The sequence below is a fragment of the Ptiloglossa arizonensis genome, chromosome 5, assembly GCF_051014685.1.
Source record: "Ptiloglossa arizonensis isolate GNS036 chromosome 5, iyPtiAriz1_principal, whole genome shotgun sequence".
Lineage (NCBI taxonomy): Eukaryota > Metazoa > Arthropoda > Insecta > Hymenoptera > Colletidae > Ptiloglossa > Ptiloglossa arizonensis.
Genome location: NC_135052.1, coordinates 6,234,272 through 6,256,657, shown reverse-complemented (window position 1 = coordinate 6,256,657; position 22,386 = coordinate 6,234,272). Strand labels below are relative to the sequence as shown.

The following is a 22,386-nucleotide window of genomic DNA, read 5'->3' as shown; positions in this document are numbered from 1 at the left end:
TGAATGTCTTGAATGTCTTGAATGTCTTGAATGTCTTGAATGTCTTGAATGTCTTGAATGTCTTGAATGTCTTGAATGTCTTGAATGTCTTGAATGTCTTGAATGTCTTGAATGTCTTGAATGTCTTGAATGTCTTGAATGTCTTGAAAGATTTCAAAGATTTGAAAATCTTAAAACTTTAAGTCTTGACAATTGTTTAATGCTTTAGATTAGATATTTTTGTGATTGTTGACATACGCATTAATTTAAAATACCGTTGAGGACATAAATTTAATTGCATGCAAAAAAATGAAACGTAAAATATTTTTATTTCTTCCAAATGTGTCAAAAGTCTTCTTTCGAATAAAATTCCAAGTAAATTGAATTATTACGTTATAAAATTGCTTTTAATATTTTCAATGTAGATATTCGAACACCCATCGTTATAAAATGTCCATTATTTTCACTTACAATTCTTTTGGTACTCTCAATAAAAACTATAACACATTTTTAACAAAAAGATTTTAAGAAAAGCATTTCTAAACGTATGTTTGGTGGACCATTTTTACGCAGAATTGCATTTGCTTTGGTAGTACTGCTTTACTAGTAGTCTCGTATCTAGAGACACCCTATATATACTATAAACTGTCCAATGTCTCGAGAGTTCATCGTGTCAATTTTAAGTGTGTACGAAGTTCATTGCAAAAACGCACGAAGGCCTCCCGCAGTCAGATGAACGTCCTTCGTTTTCACCATTTCCTATGAAGAACATTCTCTGTGATCTGTAAATTACGTTTTACTCAAACATATATTTGAAAAATAACACAAAAGAGTATATTTGGGTTTAGTACATACATAGGCAAAGATTCTTCCAAAATACTTACTTACCATTATTTCGAATATATTTTCACTTAGTAAATTAAACAAAATTGGAAACCATTAATATGTGTAGGACAATAAAAGTACCAGTAAAACGATATTAAATTATTACATTATCAAGGATATAATTCCAATTAAGGAGTTCATATTGAAACGTTTCAATATTAATTTTCGTTAACACGAACCGTCGTGGAAAATGTTGTATTTCCTGACTGGCATAAGAAGAAGCGTTTCACGTTCGATACCAAATTTAGACAAATACGTTGAGCGTTTAAAAGGAAGTACTGGAAACCGCACACCGCAATAACAGCCTGATTTCCGCGGAATCGCAGTTTCAAGAAAGCTGGATGGGACTTGTTCTGCTTTCGTTCATGTAATCACTGTCTTGACACACCGGAGGTAATGGTCAGAGTGTGAATCATAAATGTCGTCCATACCAGTTCGAGACCTCCATCGTCGTTCTAAAAGCTCTCCTTAGTAGTGCCTAACACCGTATCCTTTTCTTTCTCCTTGCAGTATACTTAACACTTTCCAGATCATTAGTCAACTGGTCGAGTTTTCGCTAACATTGTGCAGCAACGAGAAACCGAACGATCGTCTCTGTTTGCTCGCGTACGAGAAAAGAACTCGCTTTGTAGCATAGACCTTATTTAATTAGTTAAACGGTACATAAATTCAACTACAAGTACACTTGAGTAAATTTATAAAAATAGATACAAAGAAAAAGTTTCCAGTTACGAGGACTTCGGTAGATATCTGTTTGACTACCGTATCAATTATAGATACGCCTTATTTACACATTAATTTTACTTTGAAGATAATTCATACGATCAATTTGTACAAATTTCGTTAACATTATGGAAGAACACGAAAGTTACGTCTATTTTGTACAAAGACAAATATTGAATCAACAATTGCAATAAAAATCTGAACACTAAGCAGAGTAGAAGAATTTGTTTTATTTCAATATTCTGTAGGCTGTTTCCTCCGATGCATCGTTATTATACTTTTTTAATAACGATATATATTACAGTGTCGATTAACGCACATGCTGATCTCAAATAGGTATTGCCAACTGTTCTTTGCGAGTAACGGAAATAAATGTTACGCAAGTGCAGATGTTTCTGGATACCTTTTGTAAAGATAAAAAGCGTAAATGAGTAACGAAGTAAGAAATACAACGAAGTGATAATAATAATGAAACAATAAAGGCATTTCTCACACGCTGAAAAATTCCCAATTAAATTGCAAATACTTTCTTATAGTTATCGGTGAAGTTAAATTTTCTCGAAGACACGTGTAAATTATCGAAGAAAACTAGAAATATAATGTAAGAAAGTTGAAATAAATACGTATTTTTAAACATTCCTCGAAACACATCTGTAGCACAAACGATGCAATTTTTAAAATATAATAAATCGCGGCAATCTTCGAACCCTACGTGCTAAAATTCCTAAAAATTCACCGATTTGGAATTTTTATCTCGACCAAGTTCAAATCACATAAGAGAGACGGAGCGATCGTTTCGTTCCTTAAAATCTACAGGACGTATCGTTTCCACGGTTTTACAGCTTGGAGAGCCGTCGTGTAAACCCAATCCTCGTGAATAATTCAAAATCTACGGGGAATCGATCAATTAAACGAGTCGATTAAAAATCAAGCATCCCACCGTACAATTCACGACATCGAAGGCCACGAATGAGTAGAGAGCGTCTGCAAGTGCACAGCTGCGAAACGGAGTATGTATCTGCTTTCCGTAGGAAATTATACCTATGACATCGTAAACGCCGACAAATGGTTGCCAGTTACGCGAAGACAGATAAGCAGACTGTGAAACGTACACGGCAATTCGCTCCATAAAAGGCAACAATGAGCGACGCGATACTAAAGAGCAATGAAGCGAAGTTACGACTATAGTCGGCTCAAAATCATCTGGCCGCTCAAGGACGTTTCCTCGATCGTCGATCACGCGACTCTTATCGAGTGTGAAACGGTACTAACCTAAACGAAACGCCTGCAAAGAAGTCGTCTATCGATCGGTGTTGACTTTTAAACTTTAACACTTCTTGTAAACGCGCAACTACGGTATCAAAGGTAGAGTCCCGTTCAATCTTTCATCTTTTCGTTAGTTTTATTCGACTTTGTTCGCCACACTGAGAAAAACTACAAGGTGAAGTGCACGGAAACGTATGACGCAAGATGAAAGAAGATAAAAGTGCAAAGTTCGGTAAATTGTCGTTTGACAACGGTGCGGTTGATTCGTGTGAATTTACGGTTTAAATTTAAATAATTTTATTATAATTGAATTTAAATTAATTAAAATTACGGTTGATTACACGCTAGGGTCGTTAAACGAGGATTCTAAAGATCGTATTTTTCGTAGATCGTCCTTTTCTCGTTTCGAGGAAGAAAAGATTTGATTAGTTTCGTCCTAAGAAATCCCACAGTCATATTTTCGCAATGAAATCGCAAGGTACCGATTGTCGACGACGAGCTCTTATTATAAGTATCCGGAATCGAAAGAAGACTTATATATCCTTCGATCCTTTTAGATCGCATCTATGCACACAAGTCGATACTTTTAAAAACTCGACCTACACTGCTATGGCTTTCGCCCCTTCCAATATCAGTTTCCATCGAACAAGCGACACGACACGATAGTGTAAAATACAGACTCGTGTGTCCAAAGAAAGTACGTTTTTTTTTCTCTCTTTTTTACTTCGAGAAAAGAAATTCAGAACCGAACAGGTTAACACGTTAAACGGTTAACGTTGATCCCTCAAGTTCGATTCTCTAAAGCGCTTACAAAACGCTCCCAAGTATGAACTCTGCTATTTGTAAACTTTTAAACAACGCTACTCTCGTCGATAATACCATAAAAGAACAAGTACGTCGACAAATTATCGGATGTTTCGATTTCTTACACTAGGGTTCGAACAAGTATCGAAGACATCGTTCGACCCTTTCCACTCGAGAGGCGATCCTCGATCGCCAATTAATTCGGTGTGCTTTCTCCGAGAAACCACAATTTGAATTGAAATTAAAATTCGATTACTCCTTTCTTGTAAGATACATATGTATACGAAACGTTGAAATGGAGACGCTCCGTTTTAAATTAATTACTCGATTTGATGGATTTCATCGAGGTGCCAGTTTCTGATAGCAGAAGATCTTCGAGTGCAATGGGTTAACATAGAAAACTGGAGTGGCGTTTAACGTGTTAAAACAGAGAACACCCTGTAGCTGTAACAACGCCGCGGCTTCATAAGCTGCGAGGGACCCGGCGCTAAAAACGCGCTGCGATTCTCGGGAAAAGCGGCAACAAACGTTCGCGTCGCTTCGCTTCTGCAAATTGTTTAATTGCTCGCTCTCGCCGCGGAATTTCTGGACGATGAGCTCACACGTCGCCGTCTCGGACCGTTTCCGCGAGGATATCGCGCTTTTTTCGATGGATCGCGACGATATCCATCTGACAATGAACACTCGTGGAGACGTGAACTTGCTGCCCTTTGGTAAAAGGACGTGACGACTTCTGCGACTCGTTCTCGCGTACAATGAGGAAACAATTAAGGTGCAACGACTTTATCTTTAGGGTCGTAGTTTTACCTTCTTTCGTTCGAGGACAGCTACAGATTTGAAAAAATGCGTCTGTTTAATGGAACATTCGTTCTATTACGTTTTTGGTTATATTCGGGGAGATGCAATACGTAAACGTATTGTTCGGAAATGATACATCGCAAAGGAAGCGACACGAGATCCACGTCTTTTTCGAAACGGAACAAAATTTACGTTAGTAAATAAAATGGTAAAAATGATGGAATTTTGCTCTTTGAATCCGAAGAAGGAAAACAATTCTTTCGACGAAGGTTATCGAACTGTCTTGAAGGGAGAAAAAATAATAATTCGTGTGTGCTTAATTGACTTTATCTTCGAATATAAATAGTGTAATTTTGGACCGTCAACTAGCTAGAGGATAATAGAGAAAAAAGTTTTCAGAAATGTTCACTCTTTCGTAACAAGAGTTTAGCTATATATTTACTTATCGTCGTGCAGGCAGATTGTAAATAGAATAAAATGGAGTAAAAATATATTTAAAGTATTTGTGCTCCTTATGATGCGAGGATACTTTTATTTCTCGTGAAAAACGGATTGTATTGTAACGTTTGGAATTCGAAATTCACTGTGAAATCTGGCATCAAGCAGCGAGAGGAAACGCATTAGTCTGGAATGCATTAAGGGTTCGTGTACATACAAGATTTGTCTTTTACCAAATGGTTACTCGGCCGCGTGGAAATGCTTGACTTTAGTCGCAGGAAAAGGATGTTTCTCTGCTCTGCAAGTGTGCACCGGATGCAACGACTGTGCACTGCGGTGCATTCTACGGTAAAGGACTCTCGAGCGTCGCACGTTCCGTTGTCTATTATTTCTACCTCCTTCAATCGCATCGAAAGAAATATGGTTCAACGGTGAGTATAGCATTTTTACGAGAATTGTTCATGGTAGAGAGGAGAGATTTTTTAATTTGTTCACTTTCCGTAGGGGAACACTAGACCTGTCGTGGGACGTAAAATATTTAGCATTACCAATTGTCGATACACGATGGAATTTAACTCGAAGTTTTTAAAATTATTATAATAATTGTACGTTACGTTTAATACGATTCTGGGTAATGACGAATTTAACGCTTTATTTTTATATCACCGTATTATTTTACAGCGGTCTCCTAATTCTATTTACATTTTGTTTGAAAATTCTTAAAACGTGCGATATAAATTTTTTCCGACTAGAATTTTAAATTTCGCGCGTTCAAATTTCTTTCTATAGTAATTTCCGTGTAGACGTAGTTCCACGATCGAAAGAAGTTACTTTTGTGTTACGAAAGATGATTGACCGGAAAGACTTCCGAAACATCTGAACAACGTGGGAGACCCGCGATACTGTGTCACACATAAATAACTTCCGAAATCAGGGCTTGTCCGTGCTACTGGCGATAAACGACTGATAACAGAAAAATGCTGCACATTTCCAAGTACTTTATCTTCGGGCAACGGTGAACATTATCGAAGAAAGTGCACTTTTGAGTGTACCCTTATTTTTCGGCCATTCGATAAAACTACTCGAATGAGATTCAAACAAAAGGGGAAAAAATGAAACGATATCGATAAAAAAAACATTTACACTTGTCCATTTTCGTTTTCTCTGTGGCTATGTAAAACATTGAACACTAACAGCATGTGGGATCTACGTTGTGTTTTATTCCGATTGAGAAATTGAACAAATTTTTCAAGAATTATCAACAGCTTTATCGATTAATTATTCTTAAAATAGCTCGAAAGGTATTTTGAGATTCTCTATAGTTTCGTCACAGTTTCAAAATCCAAATCACAAAGCTGAAGAAACCGTTGTTCGAATATTCCGCTCCCTAATTACCGTAGAACAACGTTGTGTTCTATTCCAATTAAGAGATTGAACAAATTTTTCAAGAATTATCAACAGCTTTATCGATTAATTATTCTTAAAATAGCTCCAAATGTATTTTGAGATTCTTTATAGTTTCGTCAGAGTTTCAAAAACCAAATCACAAAGCTGAAGAAACCGTTGTTCGAATATTCCGCTTTCTAAATTACCGTAAAACAACCGGCCGTTTACTGAACCGACGAAAATCGATACTCTTTTTGTCATTAAAAACACCACGGCAGACCTACAACACGGATGGCAGGAAATATCCTGTTACCAAACGTATTTATGGTCGCTACAGTTCGAGGACATGGTCACATGTCGCAGCTGATCTTTGTCATCCGCGGAGAAAATTTTCGTCCTATGGGATTCGGTGATCTGCCCGAGACGTTTCAAAGGATCGTTTCCTTTTCATTCCCTTGGGGTGTGATGCGTTCAAAACACGTTTCCAACTTATTCGATCGAAAATAGAAAAATCGACGAAATTGTGGAAATCGAAAGGTAATCAATTGCAGATCAAATCGACAGATTAAATCTCAAAAGAATAAATAAAAAAATCTCAAAGAAACCCTTCCTTTCAGTGTCCTATACCAGTAACCTTAATCCTCAGAATTGAGATTTTTCATCAGCAACGAAGATAATAATAAAATAATGCAAAATATACTTTGTACACTGGGTGGTCCACGCAACTGTTTCAGATCATAATTTCGTTATTAACGCATTCATGAAAGAATGTCGTAGGAAAAAGGTAAATCTGTAGGACCTTTTTTCAAGTGCAACAGTGCACGCGCAATCAAGAATTGCATCTTTTCTTTAAATGGAAATGCATATTTTTTATAGAACAGATCCATTCTCCTGTCCATGATTAATATGTATCATGGGAAAAAAATTATTAAAGTATCTTCATTGAATGACAACAGTGTTCACGTTTACGACATAGACGCAAAGTGTTTGAGCATCTTCTTCAATAAAAACATTTCTTAAAAATACCTCGAAAACTAATAATGAAAATGATACCTCAATAATTTTTCACGTAGAATGGAGAAGAAAATGAATCTGTGCTACAAGAATATGCATTTCCATTTAAAGAAGGAATGCAATTCATGATTGCTCGTGCACTGTTGAATTTTAGAAAAATCTAAGATCCCACAGATGTAATGCTCTTCAAGTCATTTTTCGTTGACACATTTTCGTAAATGCATCGATAACGGAGTCACGATCCGAAACAGTTGCGTGGACCACCCAGTACGTGTAACTTTGTACACTTTTCTACTCCATTTTTCGAAATCCATTTTCAAAGAACGTATACCATTAGAAAATGGAAAAATGTACACGTAACGTGTGCAATAATATTTATTAGAATGATCTCGGGGTCAATGCCGATAACGGGTCCAATGCCCGGGGGGTCAGAGGACGATTTACCTCTTGAGAAACATGTTAAAGAGGGAACGAGCGAGTTCCTCGGTTTCGAGGAGCTGTTTACCGAATGTTTATAGCACTGGAGGTAAGTGTTGTCAGACACACAGAAATGTTTTTCTGATTTCTTGCTTCTTCTTTTTTTTTTATTTTGTAAACCGAGCTAATTCTGGAACGAGAACGAGGCGTACTCTAAATTCTGAGAACCCGGTTTCAATTCGAGTGCCAACACAACGAACTGGGAACAGCGATGAAAACTGAAGGCGTTTGTCGCCTGCTCCGATGCGACGATTAAAAACAGTTCGCGTGCAATACCGTAAGAAACAATTAATCTCGCTCGATCCTGAAATTTCTTACAAGAGCGACAGGTGGAGAACGCAGGAAATTTCCTCGAAATTTGTAGCTTCTTTATAGTCTTTACCCGAAATATTTTACAAAGTCTTACGAAATTCCATTTCTCGAACACCTTCGACCTGATGTGTACTTTTCGTCGCAGGACGACGAAAAGAATCGATTTTGACTAATGAAAATAATACATACAGGATCCAGGTATAACAATTACTCGACGAGTACAATTTTGTCACATCCAGAACGAAAGATAACGTGTACCGTGAAGCTAGAAACAACTCTCCCAGATGAAATTCGTATTTAGAGATCAGAATTTTCGAAAACTTTGAAACATTACTATCAACGATTAATTTATTTTAACGAATCAACGACCGATAGAATCACCATCCTGGAAAGGCAATTTATGAACGAAGAGATCCATTCCTCTCGCATCGTGAACACGATTTTCAAAGGCGTTCTTTGTAGCCGCTCGGAATACGTTTCGTCCCAATTGCGTGACGCAATTGCCCTGTTGTGCGATAAAGTTCTCGAAAAAGGGAAAAGAAACTTACTGGTTCGACAGGGTGAAAATTCCTGCGATTCGTTGAAGCTATCGCTAACGACCCAGCAGGTGCCAACGGGTTCTCTTCGATTTCCGGCCGTCGATTCCTTGTTCAACCGATTGTCCTCGGAGTCGTGCTTCGGCTGCGAGACGGAGAACCAAATGTACCTGGGGGCGCACGCCTGTGAACATAAAACAGGAACGTTTAATCGCTCGTCCACGGTGTGTTTGTATCGTTCATGATCGTTTCATCGCAATTAAACGTAACAACCGGCCGGTCGACTCGTTAAGCGCTCTTCGTTCCGATCTCCGGGAAGTAAAGGCATCCACGTCGATTGAAATTGCACAGACTGCATAGACCGGTCACGCCTTTACGCGACGACGTGACATCAAGTTCGAGGTAATTGCAGCGCGGGATGCATTCGGTCGCGCTATCCGCGTTATGCAACCGAGCTCGTATCACTGCCGCGTTTAGATGATGTTTAGAGAACCTCTCGGATGGAGTTGAAAATAGGTTTGGCCGAGTGCACGATATTGGATTAAAATTCAAAAGAATGGACAATAGGTGTCCCCAGATTTGGCTGAGTGCACGATATTAGATTAAAATTCAAAAGAGTAGACAATAGATGTCCCCAGGTTTGGCCGAGTGCACGATATTAGATTCCAATTCAAAAGAATAGACAATAGATGTCCCCAAGTTTAGCCGAGTGCACGAATTTAGATTTAAAAATTCAAAAGAATAGACAATAGATGTCCCAAGGTTTGGCCGAGTACTCGAATTTAGATTTAAAAATTCAAAAGAATGGACAATAGATCTCCCCAAGTTTGGCTGAGTGCACGATATCAGATTAAAATTCAAAAGAGTAGACAATAGGTGTCCCCAGGTTTGACCGAGTGCACGAATTTAGAATTAAAAATTCAAAAGAATAGACAATAGGTGTCCCCAGGTTTGGCCGAGTGCACGATATTAGATTAAAATTCAAAAGAATAGACAAGAGATGTCCCAAAGTTTGGCCGAGTGCACGATATTAGATTAAAATTCAAAAGAGTAGACAATAGATCTCCCCAGGTTTGGCCGAGTGCACGAATTTAGATTTAAAAATTCAAAAGAGGAGACAATAGATGTCCCAAAGTTTGGTCGAGTGCACGATATTAGATTAAAATTCAAAAGAATAGACAATAGATCTCCCCAGGTTTGGCCGAGTATTCGAATTTAGATTTAAAAATTCAAAAGAATGAACAATAGATCTCCCCAAGTTTGGCCGAGTGCACGATATTAGATTCAAATTCAAAAGAATAGACAAGAGATGTCCCCAGGTTTGGCCGAGTATTCGAATTTAGATTTAAAAATTCAAAAGAGGAGACAATAGATCTCCCCAAGTTTGGCCGAGTGCACGATATTAGATTCAAATTCAAAAGAATAGACAAGAGATGTCCCCAGGTTTGGCCGAGTGCACGAATTTAGATTTAAAAATTCAAAAGAATAGACAAGAGATGTCCCCAGGTTTGGCCGAGTGCACGAATTTAGAATTAAAAATTCAAAAGAATAGACAATAGATGTCCCCAGGTTTGGCCGAGTGCACGATATTAGATTAAAATTCAAAAGAATAGACAATAATTATCAATAATTATCAGCTACCCTAAAAGGATAGGTAGTGGACGTTGTAACTGTCAGTGTTCCTAAAAGAATATATGATGGTAGATGTCTCAATAATTGTCAGTGTAACTGCCACTTAAATTCAATAACGGAATTTGATTCAATAACGTACGGAGAATCGTAACGCGAATAAACACACTTATGATACCAAATTTGAACTTTTCAAATCGTTAAGAAATTTTCGAAAACCTAAAAAAGACGTTACGCAATATTATGCTCCGGTCTAAAGAAACATCATGGACTGTAAATAATCCCCCGATACTCGATACGGAACAAGCGAGACGTCTACAGACCGTTGCATAATAAAACGTGCCACGATGCTTCATGTCGCACGCAAGAGGCCAGAATTTAACGAATCGCAATGATTACGGTTCGCCACGGTGCCGGAACAACTGGTATTAAACATCGCGATCAAACTTAACGAGATTGACACACCGTGAGTCACGAATCTCGGTAACGATGTCAACCTCTTCACCGAATTTCTACGAATTCTATAATTAATTTAATTTATTGCCAGCGGTGGTTCGCGCTCAGTGGACACGCCCCCGTAACGAGATTGCACGCAACGAGTTTCGAGGAAACTCTTAGACGCCAGTCCCGGTCGATGAGACGCAAAGTGGCCGTCGTTACGTACGTATATTTACGCGGCGTGTTATTAAGGTCATCAGCTGCTAGCGTGGCTGCCTAGTTAACTACGGATGATTGACGTAATACGCAGATTATTGCGCGTGTGAGAGAACCTTGTCCCAGGATCGGGATACGAGAACAAACGATCGCAACGACGCTCCTATCGCCAAAAATACGCGTTGTTCAGCGGTTACGACCATTTCGCAAAAAAGAGATGACGCACCGTTCAGTTACATTTCAGCTTGGAAACGAAACGTGAGACAAACTAACCGCGAAGCGAGAAATAGCAATGGAATATCGAACCAAGGCCGAAATTTGGATAAGATCTCTTTTTTAGGGAACTATCCAAGGTGTCAATTTCAAACCTCGTGCGTGTATTTACATCCGTTTTACCAAACTGTAGAAACTTCTTTGCGAATGTTTGCCGATGTTTCTCTAACATTCGCGATTCGTTCTGGATCACGTTAGTAACTTGTATCAACGATTTAGAAACTTTCTCCCACCGTCTACCAATGGAATATTAAATATCAATGGTAAAACTCGATTCCCACCGACACTCGAGTAAATCGACCCAGATCGAAACGTTAACATTGGGAGATAAGTAAGATCTCGTTTCTTGGAAAACTATCGAACGTGTCAATTTCAAACTTCGTGCGCGTATTTACATCCGTTTTACCAAAGAAGTGTTTAACAACTTCTTTACGAATGTTCGTCGATGTTACTCGTCTCAAATATTCGTAATCCCTTCTTTTGGATCGCGTTGGTGCTTATTTAAATGTATCAACTATTTTCAAACTTTCTCAATCTACCCTAGATCTCGTAAACTCGATCCCCAGTGCTCTTCGAGCTTCGAAATTGGGAGAAACGTACAATATCTTTTTTATTATTTCGAAATATATTTCGAAATATATACAAATTGAATCAGTTTGTCCGTTAAGAACGATACGCCAGTTTCTAAAATTATCGTTGCACGAAATCATACTATCTATAGGTTCGATCAAACAATCGTTAATAATTTCGTGCCACGAGTCGGAGTAGAGAGCGAAAAGAAGTTTCAGAAACGCAGATCTATAGGCGTATGTACTTGTACACGCAGCCAACGACCAACGGAACGTTTAATTTGAACGTTGCGATAAATCAAACACGAAAGGGACAACGCAGCCTTAATGCAGATTGCGACTATATGCAGATTCAGGGTAGAACAAACGCATCGTATCGTCGCGAACGCAGCTCGGTAACATTTTAATCGGTTTCCAAGGCTTGCCCCGTGTAAACGAGCCCTAACGAGCAGCTCGCTGATTCCGCATGCACGAGGATCGTGTGCTGCACCGCGGTTCGACCGGTGCACGCAACATTGCATTATTAATTGCGAGCCAATTAAGGCGCGTTACAAACGTTACATCGTTTTACCACGCGAATCGGATGCTACGCGAGCGTTAATCGAAAACTGAACGAGAGAAGCGCCCGGTTGTCGTTGATTAACGCGTCTCGAGTGAAAACTTGATCCAGTATCGAGACGGTAAGTGTTCAATGTCTCCGCGCGTTAAAACGACCATTATGCTCGAACCTGTTACGCGTGACGAGCATCGAAGGGTTGCCTTCAATTCGTACGAGTCCGTAATTATAAATGAAATCGAGAATTCCGAATCAATTACCGTTCCGAAAGATGAATAATAATTTTACGTAGATAAAAATTTCAAACGACGATACGCGACTTTTTACCGGTCACTCGATGAATCGAAGACATTTTAACATTCAGTTATAGAATCGAATATTTCGTAACGAACAAATCAAAATTTAAGCGTCCGATTGAACAAACAGATATATTTCTTTTTCAATACTTGGGTAATATTGTATTTTTTGTTCCGATATTTTCAAGTTCCGATCGAATAAATAGTTATATTTTTTTTTCAATACTTGGGTAATATTGTATTTTTTGTTCCGATATTTTCAAGTTCCGATCGAATAAACAGCTATATTTCTTTTTCAATACTTGAGTAATATTGTATTTTTTGTTCCCGATATTCCAAAATTCCGATCGAATAAATAGTTATATTTTTTTTTCAATACTTAGGTAATATTGTATTCTTTGTCCCGATATTCCCAAGTTACGATTATACTTTCGAAAAAAGAAAGTTTGGATTTGACATTACAGGGAAGTAATATTTTTATGTAGAGAAATAAGAGATCTAATTATTTTCATTCGTAAATGTAGATGTAAAAAGAAAACGTACGTAGCTCCCCACGTTTGAAATTTTTAGTTGCGCCACTGTCGGTGTGTAACCGCAATTTATCCATTGCGCGAGTTTAATTCAATCGCTCAAGGATCACCGCCTCGAATCGCGCGTACGAAACTCTCAACGCGAAAAGACTCCGAAATAAGTATCGACACGAGTAACGAGTTCATTTGCAATCCAGAATCGACTCGCCATTGCTACGAAGCGAATGGTTTTCCTCGAGTTTTTATATCGCGATACGTGGTAATGAAACATCGAAGGAATTCTATACAAAAAATGCGTGTAAAATCAAAGTAACAAACAAATCGGGTACCAATAGGAACCTGGAGAACGATTTCAATTTTTCGACTCGATCTCTTAAGAAATTCATTTGTTCTTTGAAATTACACAAAATCACAGATTGATGACACATGGTATTACAATGGTCGCAACGTTTTATTTCACATATCAGTTTTAATACTATCTACTTTTAGCATTAACTGTTCAATGCGTATGATTGCAACACTGCAATATATATTTCTTTTTAACGTTGCGATTTAAATTTTATAGCGAGTTTCAGCAATGCATTTCTGCATCGGTTTGAAATATCACACTTTATATCGTGGCTGGCGTGAAATGAATCCGCAGCTGCTTGTGAAATACACGATTTTATTATGCATCTATTCGGTGTAACGAAATATTAGATCGCAATTAAAGGTTTCGTAGAAAGAAATGTACGTTACGACGAAGATACATAAATAAATATTCGTTCGATTGTATGTATAATAAAAGAAATTATAAAAAACTTTACTTATTTTATCCCTCGTGGAAACGTAAGTTCGAACAGAATTTTGTCCACCGATTCAAAAAATTCTAAACCACCGTGTATAAAAGGGTGTGTATTATAGGTATAATGCTTTCCAAGAACGTCAACTTTGCACGTTACAATCATTGAACACATTTGAGCGTTTTATTGAACCAAAGGCGAAGTCCGTGTGCACATATTTGTGCATTTCTGCTAAATCTTGTCGTAGCATGACTAACAGATAGCGTATCTGATACCGAAGAATAAATCTTTCGCAGAAACTTTCCTATTTGATATTAAACAGCTACTTTCCGACACTTTGGAAGAACACGAGAGATGCAAACATTTTCAACAAGATAAAACGAACAAATTGGATGGAAGAAACAACGCATATGCAATACGAAACGTGTAAAGTTCCACCACGTATTGGCGAATGTTTCCAAAAGTATGTACGAAAAACAATCACTGAAAACTTTTATATAATAGTAATTTGGTAATGCAACGTTTATTTCGTACACGGGTACTTTTAAATTTCGTACAGTTCCGGTAGAAAATTATTCTCCAAACAGTGTCTACGATTCGTTAACAGCGAAACTTCGCGACCGTGTTTTACACATCGAAGACAAACGAGAGAACGAATCGTTCGAAGAGAAACAGCTGGTAAAATAAACGGGAGGTGGTAAGGGAGTGAAAATATTCCCGAATCGAAACGCATAATAGCACCGGACAGCCGCAAAGAAATATAAGAATGAGTTTGGTCATCGGACGTTCCAAATAAAGCATTCCTTAGTGAACCGTTTTGAATGCGCCTCGTTGAGCCGGGAGTTCGAGGAGGAAGGTGAACACCAAGTAAGAGTAAATGAAGAGGGAAGTAAGAATTATCACGGGTTACAGCTGCTCGCGGATCGATCGTGACCGAGCCGCTTTAAGTAAATCGATCTTGTACCTCGACACGAGTTTCAGATGCATCTTGATCGTGATACGTATCAAAGAATCGACAGCTGATCGACGCGTGGATGATGATCGTGCAGCACAGAATGCTGAAAAAGCAAAGGGAGGCGAAGTTTCGATGTTCTCTTTCCGTTCCGCGAAACGAAGTGTAACGATCGCGATACGAACGACCTCAATGTTGTCGTAAAAGTTGCCGATACTGGTTCGAACCAGAAATGCATTTTAGAAAAACAGGTTCCCCTTCTGAAATTGCGCTTGCGCTTTTTTTTTTCGAGCTCGCGTACCGAGTAATTCGATACTTTTTCCCTCGTTTGAAACGAGCAAAGAAAAACAAGTTTTATCGTGTAACACCAATCTCGGTAAGAAACGGTAACGTGTACAATTTTGTCGAAATGAACGACGAGTTACCAAACGGTGATTAAACGAAGTAGAAATTAAAAATTTCATTGTATCTCTATCGTTGGAATCGTCCCGATAGATTCCGTGTTTAGAAAATTCATTGTTCCCTACGTGTTCGTTTAATGGTGAGTTCACGTTATCGAAACCACGGTACAGCGATACAGAGAAACGGATGCGTGAAATTGATCATTTATGGACTTTCGATCGTGTTGTCTCCTCGGAACGAGACGCTATCGCGAATCCATTGTTCGTTTCGTCGGTTTTTCGCGGGTTTAATCTGTAACAGAAATACGTGCGTGAGTTTCGTTGCAATCTAGCGAGCCGCAATTTGCTCGTCGCCGAAGAGCCCGGAAGACGTTAAAGGCGGATAATGACACGTTTCCAACGCGTTTCCTTCGATCGTAAGGGGGCAAATCGTTCGAGGAACGAAAAGCAACGAACGGCGACTTTAATTGCGCGGAGAAAAGAGGAGCGAAAAACGGCGCTGAAAAAAAAAAAGAAAAGAAAAAGAAGAATAATAACAATTCGAACGACGAGCCGTATTCTTCGGGCGTGATTGCACCAACCGTATCTGCGTTCGCTCTTCATTAAAAGGACCACTCGAAAGAACTTAAGCCCGGCTAATGGCACGGTTCCTTTAATGTCTTCAATCGAGCGCTTCGCGGCCTTTCAACGCGCCCGTATCGCGCGAGAACGATTCGAGTTTTTTTCGATTCGTATTGTGCACGATTCTCGACCGATGTTCGAGATCGACTTCTTTTCGATTTTTCGTCCTCGAGCTGGAGAACCGATAGCAACGATCACGATTGGCTCTTTTGATTCTCGCCGTGACCTGGGTCTCTTCGGACCCTTGCATCGCTCGATCATACCGTTAACATTAATTGGAAATTTAAAAGAGAGTACGATAAAATAACGGAATCTTCCTTCGAAATATTTCAACGAGCAAAGTACGAGTGTTGTACGGGTTAAGTTACGGGTCCGTTTAGACCCACGCGCGGTCTCTCCCGTGATCGCCTAAACCGCTGGTATCGCGCGGGGTTAAAGTGTGGAAATCATTTGGCAATTTAAAAAAGAGTACGATAAAATAACGGAATCTTCCTTCGAAATATTTCAACGAGCAAAGTACAAGTGTTGTAGGGGTTAAGTTACGGGTCCGTTTAGACCCACGCGATGTCTCTCCCGTGATCGCCTAAACCGCTGGTATCGCGCGGGGGTTAAAGTGTGGAAATCCTTTGGCAATTTAAAAAAGAGTACGATAAAATAACGGAATCTTCCTTCGGAATATTTCTACGAGCGAAGTACGAGTGTTGTACGGGTTAAGTTACGGGTCCGTTTAGACCCACGCGCGGTCTCTCCCGTGATCGCCTAAACCGTTGGTATCGCGCGGAGATTAAAGTGTGGAAATCCTTTGGCAGTTTAATCTGTACGACGTAGAGCAAACAAGTTTCTGTTATTGAACGGTCGATAGGTATTACTCGAATCGGAGCAAGGATGAAAAGAAACCTTTGTTCGGCCGTTTCTTTTATCTATTTGCGAAAATACTCCGTAGAATACTTATCGATCCATTTACGTACGCTCTGTATACAGAGTGCTCCGGATTATTCCTGGATTATTACGCCTTATGGCGTACAGCCAACAAGAAGAAAATTCTGTGTTTGGAAATAAATTGAAAACATAAAATAAACTAATACCGATGTCGATCCACCGTGAAAGACACGGCACGGTTTGAGGGAAAACCCATAAGACGACCGTGTACCTTCCATTTGTCAAAACGACGGTCTGCGCAATAAGGGAATAAGGATAGGTATTCCACATAGGTTGTTGAAATTTATAACTGGGGTATACCGTAATAAAACGCTCTATCATCATTCAACACTTTGTACGTACTAAGAGGACCCGAGATGAATATACGGGTGGAAATTAACGAGAGTGTTACGAACTTCTTCCATGTGAGATAAATATTAGAGTAACGATCGGTTTGAAAAGCATCTGGAACAACTTAAAAGTAAACAAGTTTTTCTAATTATCTTGAATAATTTTACAACAATCGTTATTCTCCTAGAAGTGAAAATAAAATCTGAACGAAACGGATTTTAAAATAGAAAGAAGTTTCGGTTAGAAATCTTACAGTTTCCTGTTCAGCTTCACGAGCACGAGAATGAGTAAATGGCACGGAGAAAAACGATAATACCGAGCAGTTTTCGATTATCGGAAAAAACATGATCGAGAGTCATCGTTCTTTCTCTATTGAGAGAAAGAGAAAATTCTCTTTGGTTCGACCCAAAATCTACAATTTCAACTTTCCTTTACGAACTTCGCATCGTATCCTTTTACAAAATATTTCAATCGTATTTCTCCTTCAACGAGATAAAGATATCTCCCGAATCGTAAAACAGAAGAAGCTTATCTAGACGGTGACCTAACTGCCAGGACGAAATTGTATCATTTCACTCTTTATCGTCCATCGTGCGTACGCGACCTATCGCAAGCGAGAGACCACCCTTCGGGGATTCGATGAACAAAAACAAATCGGAATCGACCCAAAACACGAAACCTATTCCTAGACGACGAACTGACTTACGTGGCTTGTGATCCTTGTGATCCTTGATATCCTTCGATTATTGTTTTTTCTTAAATCTACGTTAACCATCATCCTGGCAGTCGTTCCATCGTGAACAGTGTCACCACAGTGAAACGATAACGCAAAAAAAAGAACGAAAGAAGAAAGAAAAGAAATTTCATTTAACCAAAATTCGATCGTGAGAATTCCAATTCACGAGTTACGCAAACACAAATGCTTCGTTCTGTCTGCAATCACGGTGCAGATTAATCTGCAGACCATTAATCTGCGATCACGGTACGTCCAGTTACGATATATCTTTAATTAATTATGTAAAGTAATATATATATGTGTATAGGAAAATATGCCTATTCCTCTGTTACAATAATATATTCCCTCTGGATTACAGATGGAAATATAGGGTCTGCGCAAGGTCACGACGCGTACAAAAGGAAAAGTCAAACTCGCTCGCACCGCGGAACACACACACACGTTTTCTCGAAAATTCTTTCTTAACTTTTTCTCGATACCGGTCGACTCATGTCCGTATCGGTCGCTGGTTACATTACAGCTCATCTTTTGTCTTTCGCACTAGGCTTCAATGAGCTATCGATTTACCGAAACAGTCGCTCACTCGATCGAAACTTCGCGCGATCGCTCGCGCAAAACTCGTCCCTACAATTGTATCTTCGAAACTATCGAGTAACCAGGGCTAATATTTAGCGGACATATTTAGTAACGTACACTCTACCGTTCCATGAAAGACCATTGAAATCTGTTTGGCTCAGTTAGGGGTCCTTCCTCGTGGAATACGTTTCGCGTCCCGCGTCTTCGTGTTTCGTTCCGTTCCTTTTTCGACTGGTACACATGGCCGAGTTAGACAATGGCGGCAATCTATCCGCGCAAGGGCGAAGCTGTCGAGTCACGAGTAACACGAGCGGACGATACCCTTTTCGTTTTAGGTCGTAGGACTAGTTCTCGCGAGCGCGTACACGCTCGCAAATAAACGATGGATGGGGCTTTCCAAGGTTTCCACGCGACGTCCCCGCGGGAACGTACCACGGTGGTGGCTTTACGATTCTGCCGAACTTTACGAGGGAACGATCGGTAGCAGGCAAGCGACGAAACCGGGCTGCTGCCTAACCGTAAACTCTTTCCGCGTTTGACCTTTATTGTTCGAAACGTGCGTTGCACGTGTGCGCGCGGGAAATTCCCGGGTCTCAAAGAGTACGCTGACAAGCGGCGCTATAATGGTAGGGACCGTATCTTTCGCGGCGAAACAGCACCGTAAATTAAAACAATATACCACTATTTTATCGCTCGCATTATCCCCTGCAATACTTAATGCGTTTCCATTGTAACCGGCTTGGGAACCGTCGAGCCGCGGTAAAAGTTCTGTTGCACCGCAACCGGGAAATACGGATTCCTTTATCGAGAGATTGCGTTTCGGTGTCTACCGAGTCGTCGTTCTCGTCCTCGTTTCTTTTCGTTTTTCCCGCGTTTTTCAATAAATTTCTGGGAATGAGGGGAAAAAAAAAAGAAAAGAAAAAAAAGAAAAACAGAAACGGAGAGCCGACTGGTCCGTTCACGAACCGAAAGACCGAAGACCATAAGTTATTCTTGCGCGTGAATGAGGTCATCTCGGGTCGGCTGCACCCAGACTCGACCAACGAGGATAGATCGACCGTATTTTAAGGGAGCCGATACCAAACGGCTTCCGTGGAATCGCCGATGGTTTTCGAGGAACACTGGTAGCCCATATTTGCGAGACGTTGAACGATCGGTGGTACACAACGGAACACAATATGGCGCAGTGAGAGTCGTGCTTTATTTGGCGCGGCAACCGCGGCGTCGATTTTTCTCGTTTCGAAACGAACGATAACTTTCTACTCACTCCCCCTTTCCCCCCGTTGCTTCGTAATTCCGAATTTATCGCAAACGTTCGGATAGAATTCAAGCCGACAGCGAGCAGCGAAAGTTTGACTTTTCGGTTTTCCTTGTTACTCGTTTTCTCATTCGTGAGAAAAACGCTAGGCAACGAGAACTTATATCGTCTACCGGTTTCACTTTTAACGCGTACAGTGCAAACAGTCGAATACACGCACGCTTGAATATCTCCGTTGTTTATCGTTCGATCGAAAACTCTTTTCGGGACAAGGTTGCACCGAGATCGCGTGCATCCGTTTTATTATTTCTGCAAGGTAATTTTCTTACGAGAACCTGCCTCGTCGATATTTCTTCGAAACGGTACCCTTGTACATTCTCCCTTCTAACGCGATACGATTAATCGACAACCCTAACCCTTCGAACGGTACAATTTTCACCGATTGGTTTCTTCGTCGCATCGCGAACAACACGGATTCAAACGTTCCCATTTAAATGGTCCACTCTGTACGGGACATGTAACCGAAAATTCACCTTGATCGTTCCGACACAAGTGCCGCGGTGAATCAATGTTCGTTCCATCGAAGTAGCAACACGTCCGCGGGCTGTTTTTCTGAGATCGGGAGGCCTAATTGTCGAGCCTAATTACACGCGCGTTCACCGGCCACGCTTTAATTTCCTCGTTAAGTTCACGGTGCACGCGCCGTGCCGAGCCGCCTTTTGATTTTTCTCGCCGCGAACGATCTACCGCAGTTTCGCCGGCGTCGTTAATTTCGTTCGAGATAAATGAAATGTCTCGGGTCTTTGTCGCGACGAACAATCACGTGACGTTTTACGGCCTCGAGTTATTACGGTTTCGTTCTCGGGCGAAGCTCCATCGACGTCCTATTTTTTCACGAGCTGGTCCCTTTCTTTCACATCGGTTGGCCACGGCTTCCGCGTTTCTGATTCGCATTAATCCGCTCAACCCTTGGGTTTCTCTTCGCGAGTCGCTCGACGACCGGTCCCGAGCGAGGATTACGCGTTAAATTGCGCGTTACGAGGGAGTGTGACAAATCGGATTAAGATCCAACGAACGATGGGTTCGTTTGAAGTTTGTAATTTGCCATGAAATCGCCGCGCCACGAACCCGCTTATTGGACAAATATATTGCGATGGAGAACGTTTTTACGACGCCGTGAACTTATTAAACTCGGAAAATATTATCACCGAATAATATCCTCCCGCCCTCTCGACGACGAGGCTTCGAGACACTCGAGAGTTGGTCACATGGCGCTTAAATCGGGTTTCTCCGGTTCACGTCGCGCGACTCCGGTACGATGAACTTGCTTTTTTCGATCTCTAACTAGAGTAGAGATCCATCCGATAAAAGCCGAGGCGCTCGAGGAGGAGATTAACGGCTCCGAATGTTTCGATCTCGTACGAAACTCTTGTACTCGAATATTGTACAGTTTCGAAAGGTCGAGGGGGTTTTCGTTGTCCTTTTCGTAGAAATTTCAAGGTCACTTTGAATCTTTCTTCGTGGCTACGTTCGATCTCTTATCTCAACATTGGTAACGATATTTAATTTCCGAACGACAGTCGTAATTTATCGCGGACACTTTGTGATTATTCGTCGCGATACAATGGTAATTGGTCTATCGGTATATTATAAATATTAGGGCATTCGTGTTCGACGGAGCTGGTAAATAAATCGATCTTCGAGTCTTTGGTTTCTCGATTCGATGTTTCGTTATTAGCTTCGACGAAATTATCCGAACTAAAATTTACGTAAAATCGAAATAGTGTCTTGTGATATAGTAATCTACCGGTGTATTACAAATATTAGAGCATTCTCGTACGACGGTGCTGGTAAATAAATAAATCTTCGAGTCTTTGGTTTCTCGATTCGATGCTTCGTTATTAGCTTCTTCGAAATTATCCTAAATAGAATCCACGTAAAGTCGAAATAGTGTCTTACGATAAATTAATCTACCAGTATATTACAGATATTAGAGCATTCTCGTTCGACAGTGCTGTTAAATAAATCGATCTTCGAGTCTTTGGTTTCTCGATCCGATGCTTCGTTATAAGCTTCTTCGAAACGATCCGAACTAAAATTTACATAAAATCGAAATAGTATCTCGCGATAAATTCGTCCGTACTGTCGCCGCGCTACCGAGTAACTCCGAATCGGAACGACCAACGATTCCGATTCACTTTTATCGTGCACCGAGCGCGTGTAAGCGTTTTCGAGCCGTGCTCGCAGCTGCTAAATATATTCTAATCGCTGGAACGAATCACCATTTTTTATTTCGCGCTCGTCATCCGGTCAAAGTCATCCCTACGAGTATTCGCTAAGTCGCTACCACCGTTGCTCGAAATAAACCAACTTGTACCGTATTTGCTCGAAAAACAGAGTCGTTCCAACTCGGGCTGGAGAAACCGTAGAAAAAGCGAACATTGGAACGAAAAATAAAAATTCTCGACGTTACGAGCTTCCGGCCGAGCGCCACCACCCACCGAACGACGGCCATCGCGATTCCCGTTTCGAGGATGAACAAAATCTGGACAATGCTCGCGTTTACGTAGAGAAAAAGACTCGAGTTGTCTCTAACTCGAATGAAATATACTCCCGCTAAATTTGTCCAGTGCTCCACCCCTCCTGGCTATATTTTTCACCTGGCT

The 22,386-nt window shown here is 40.3% G+C and overlaps 1 protein-coding gene across 1 annotated transcript in view; it reads right to left on the bottom strand.

Moving 5' to 3' along the window:
• If (integrin subunit alpha inflated) overlaps positions 1–22,386 on the bottom strand; it is a 134,276-nt gene that overhangs the window by 53,618 nt on the left and 58,272 nt on the right. The window contains exon 4 of the mRNA XM_076312916.1: positions 8,631–8,802. Within this exon, the coding sequence (XP_076169031.1) occupies positions 8,631–8,802 (172 nt within the window). The remainder of the gene's footprint in view (positions 1–8,630; positions 8,803–22,386) is intronic.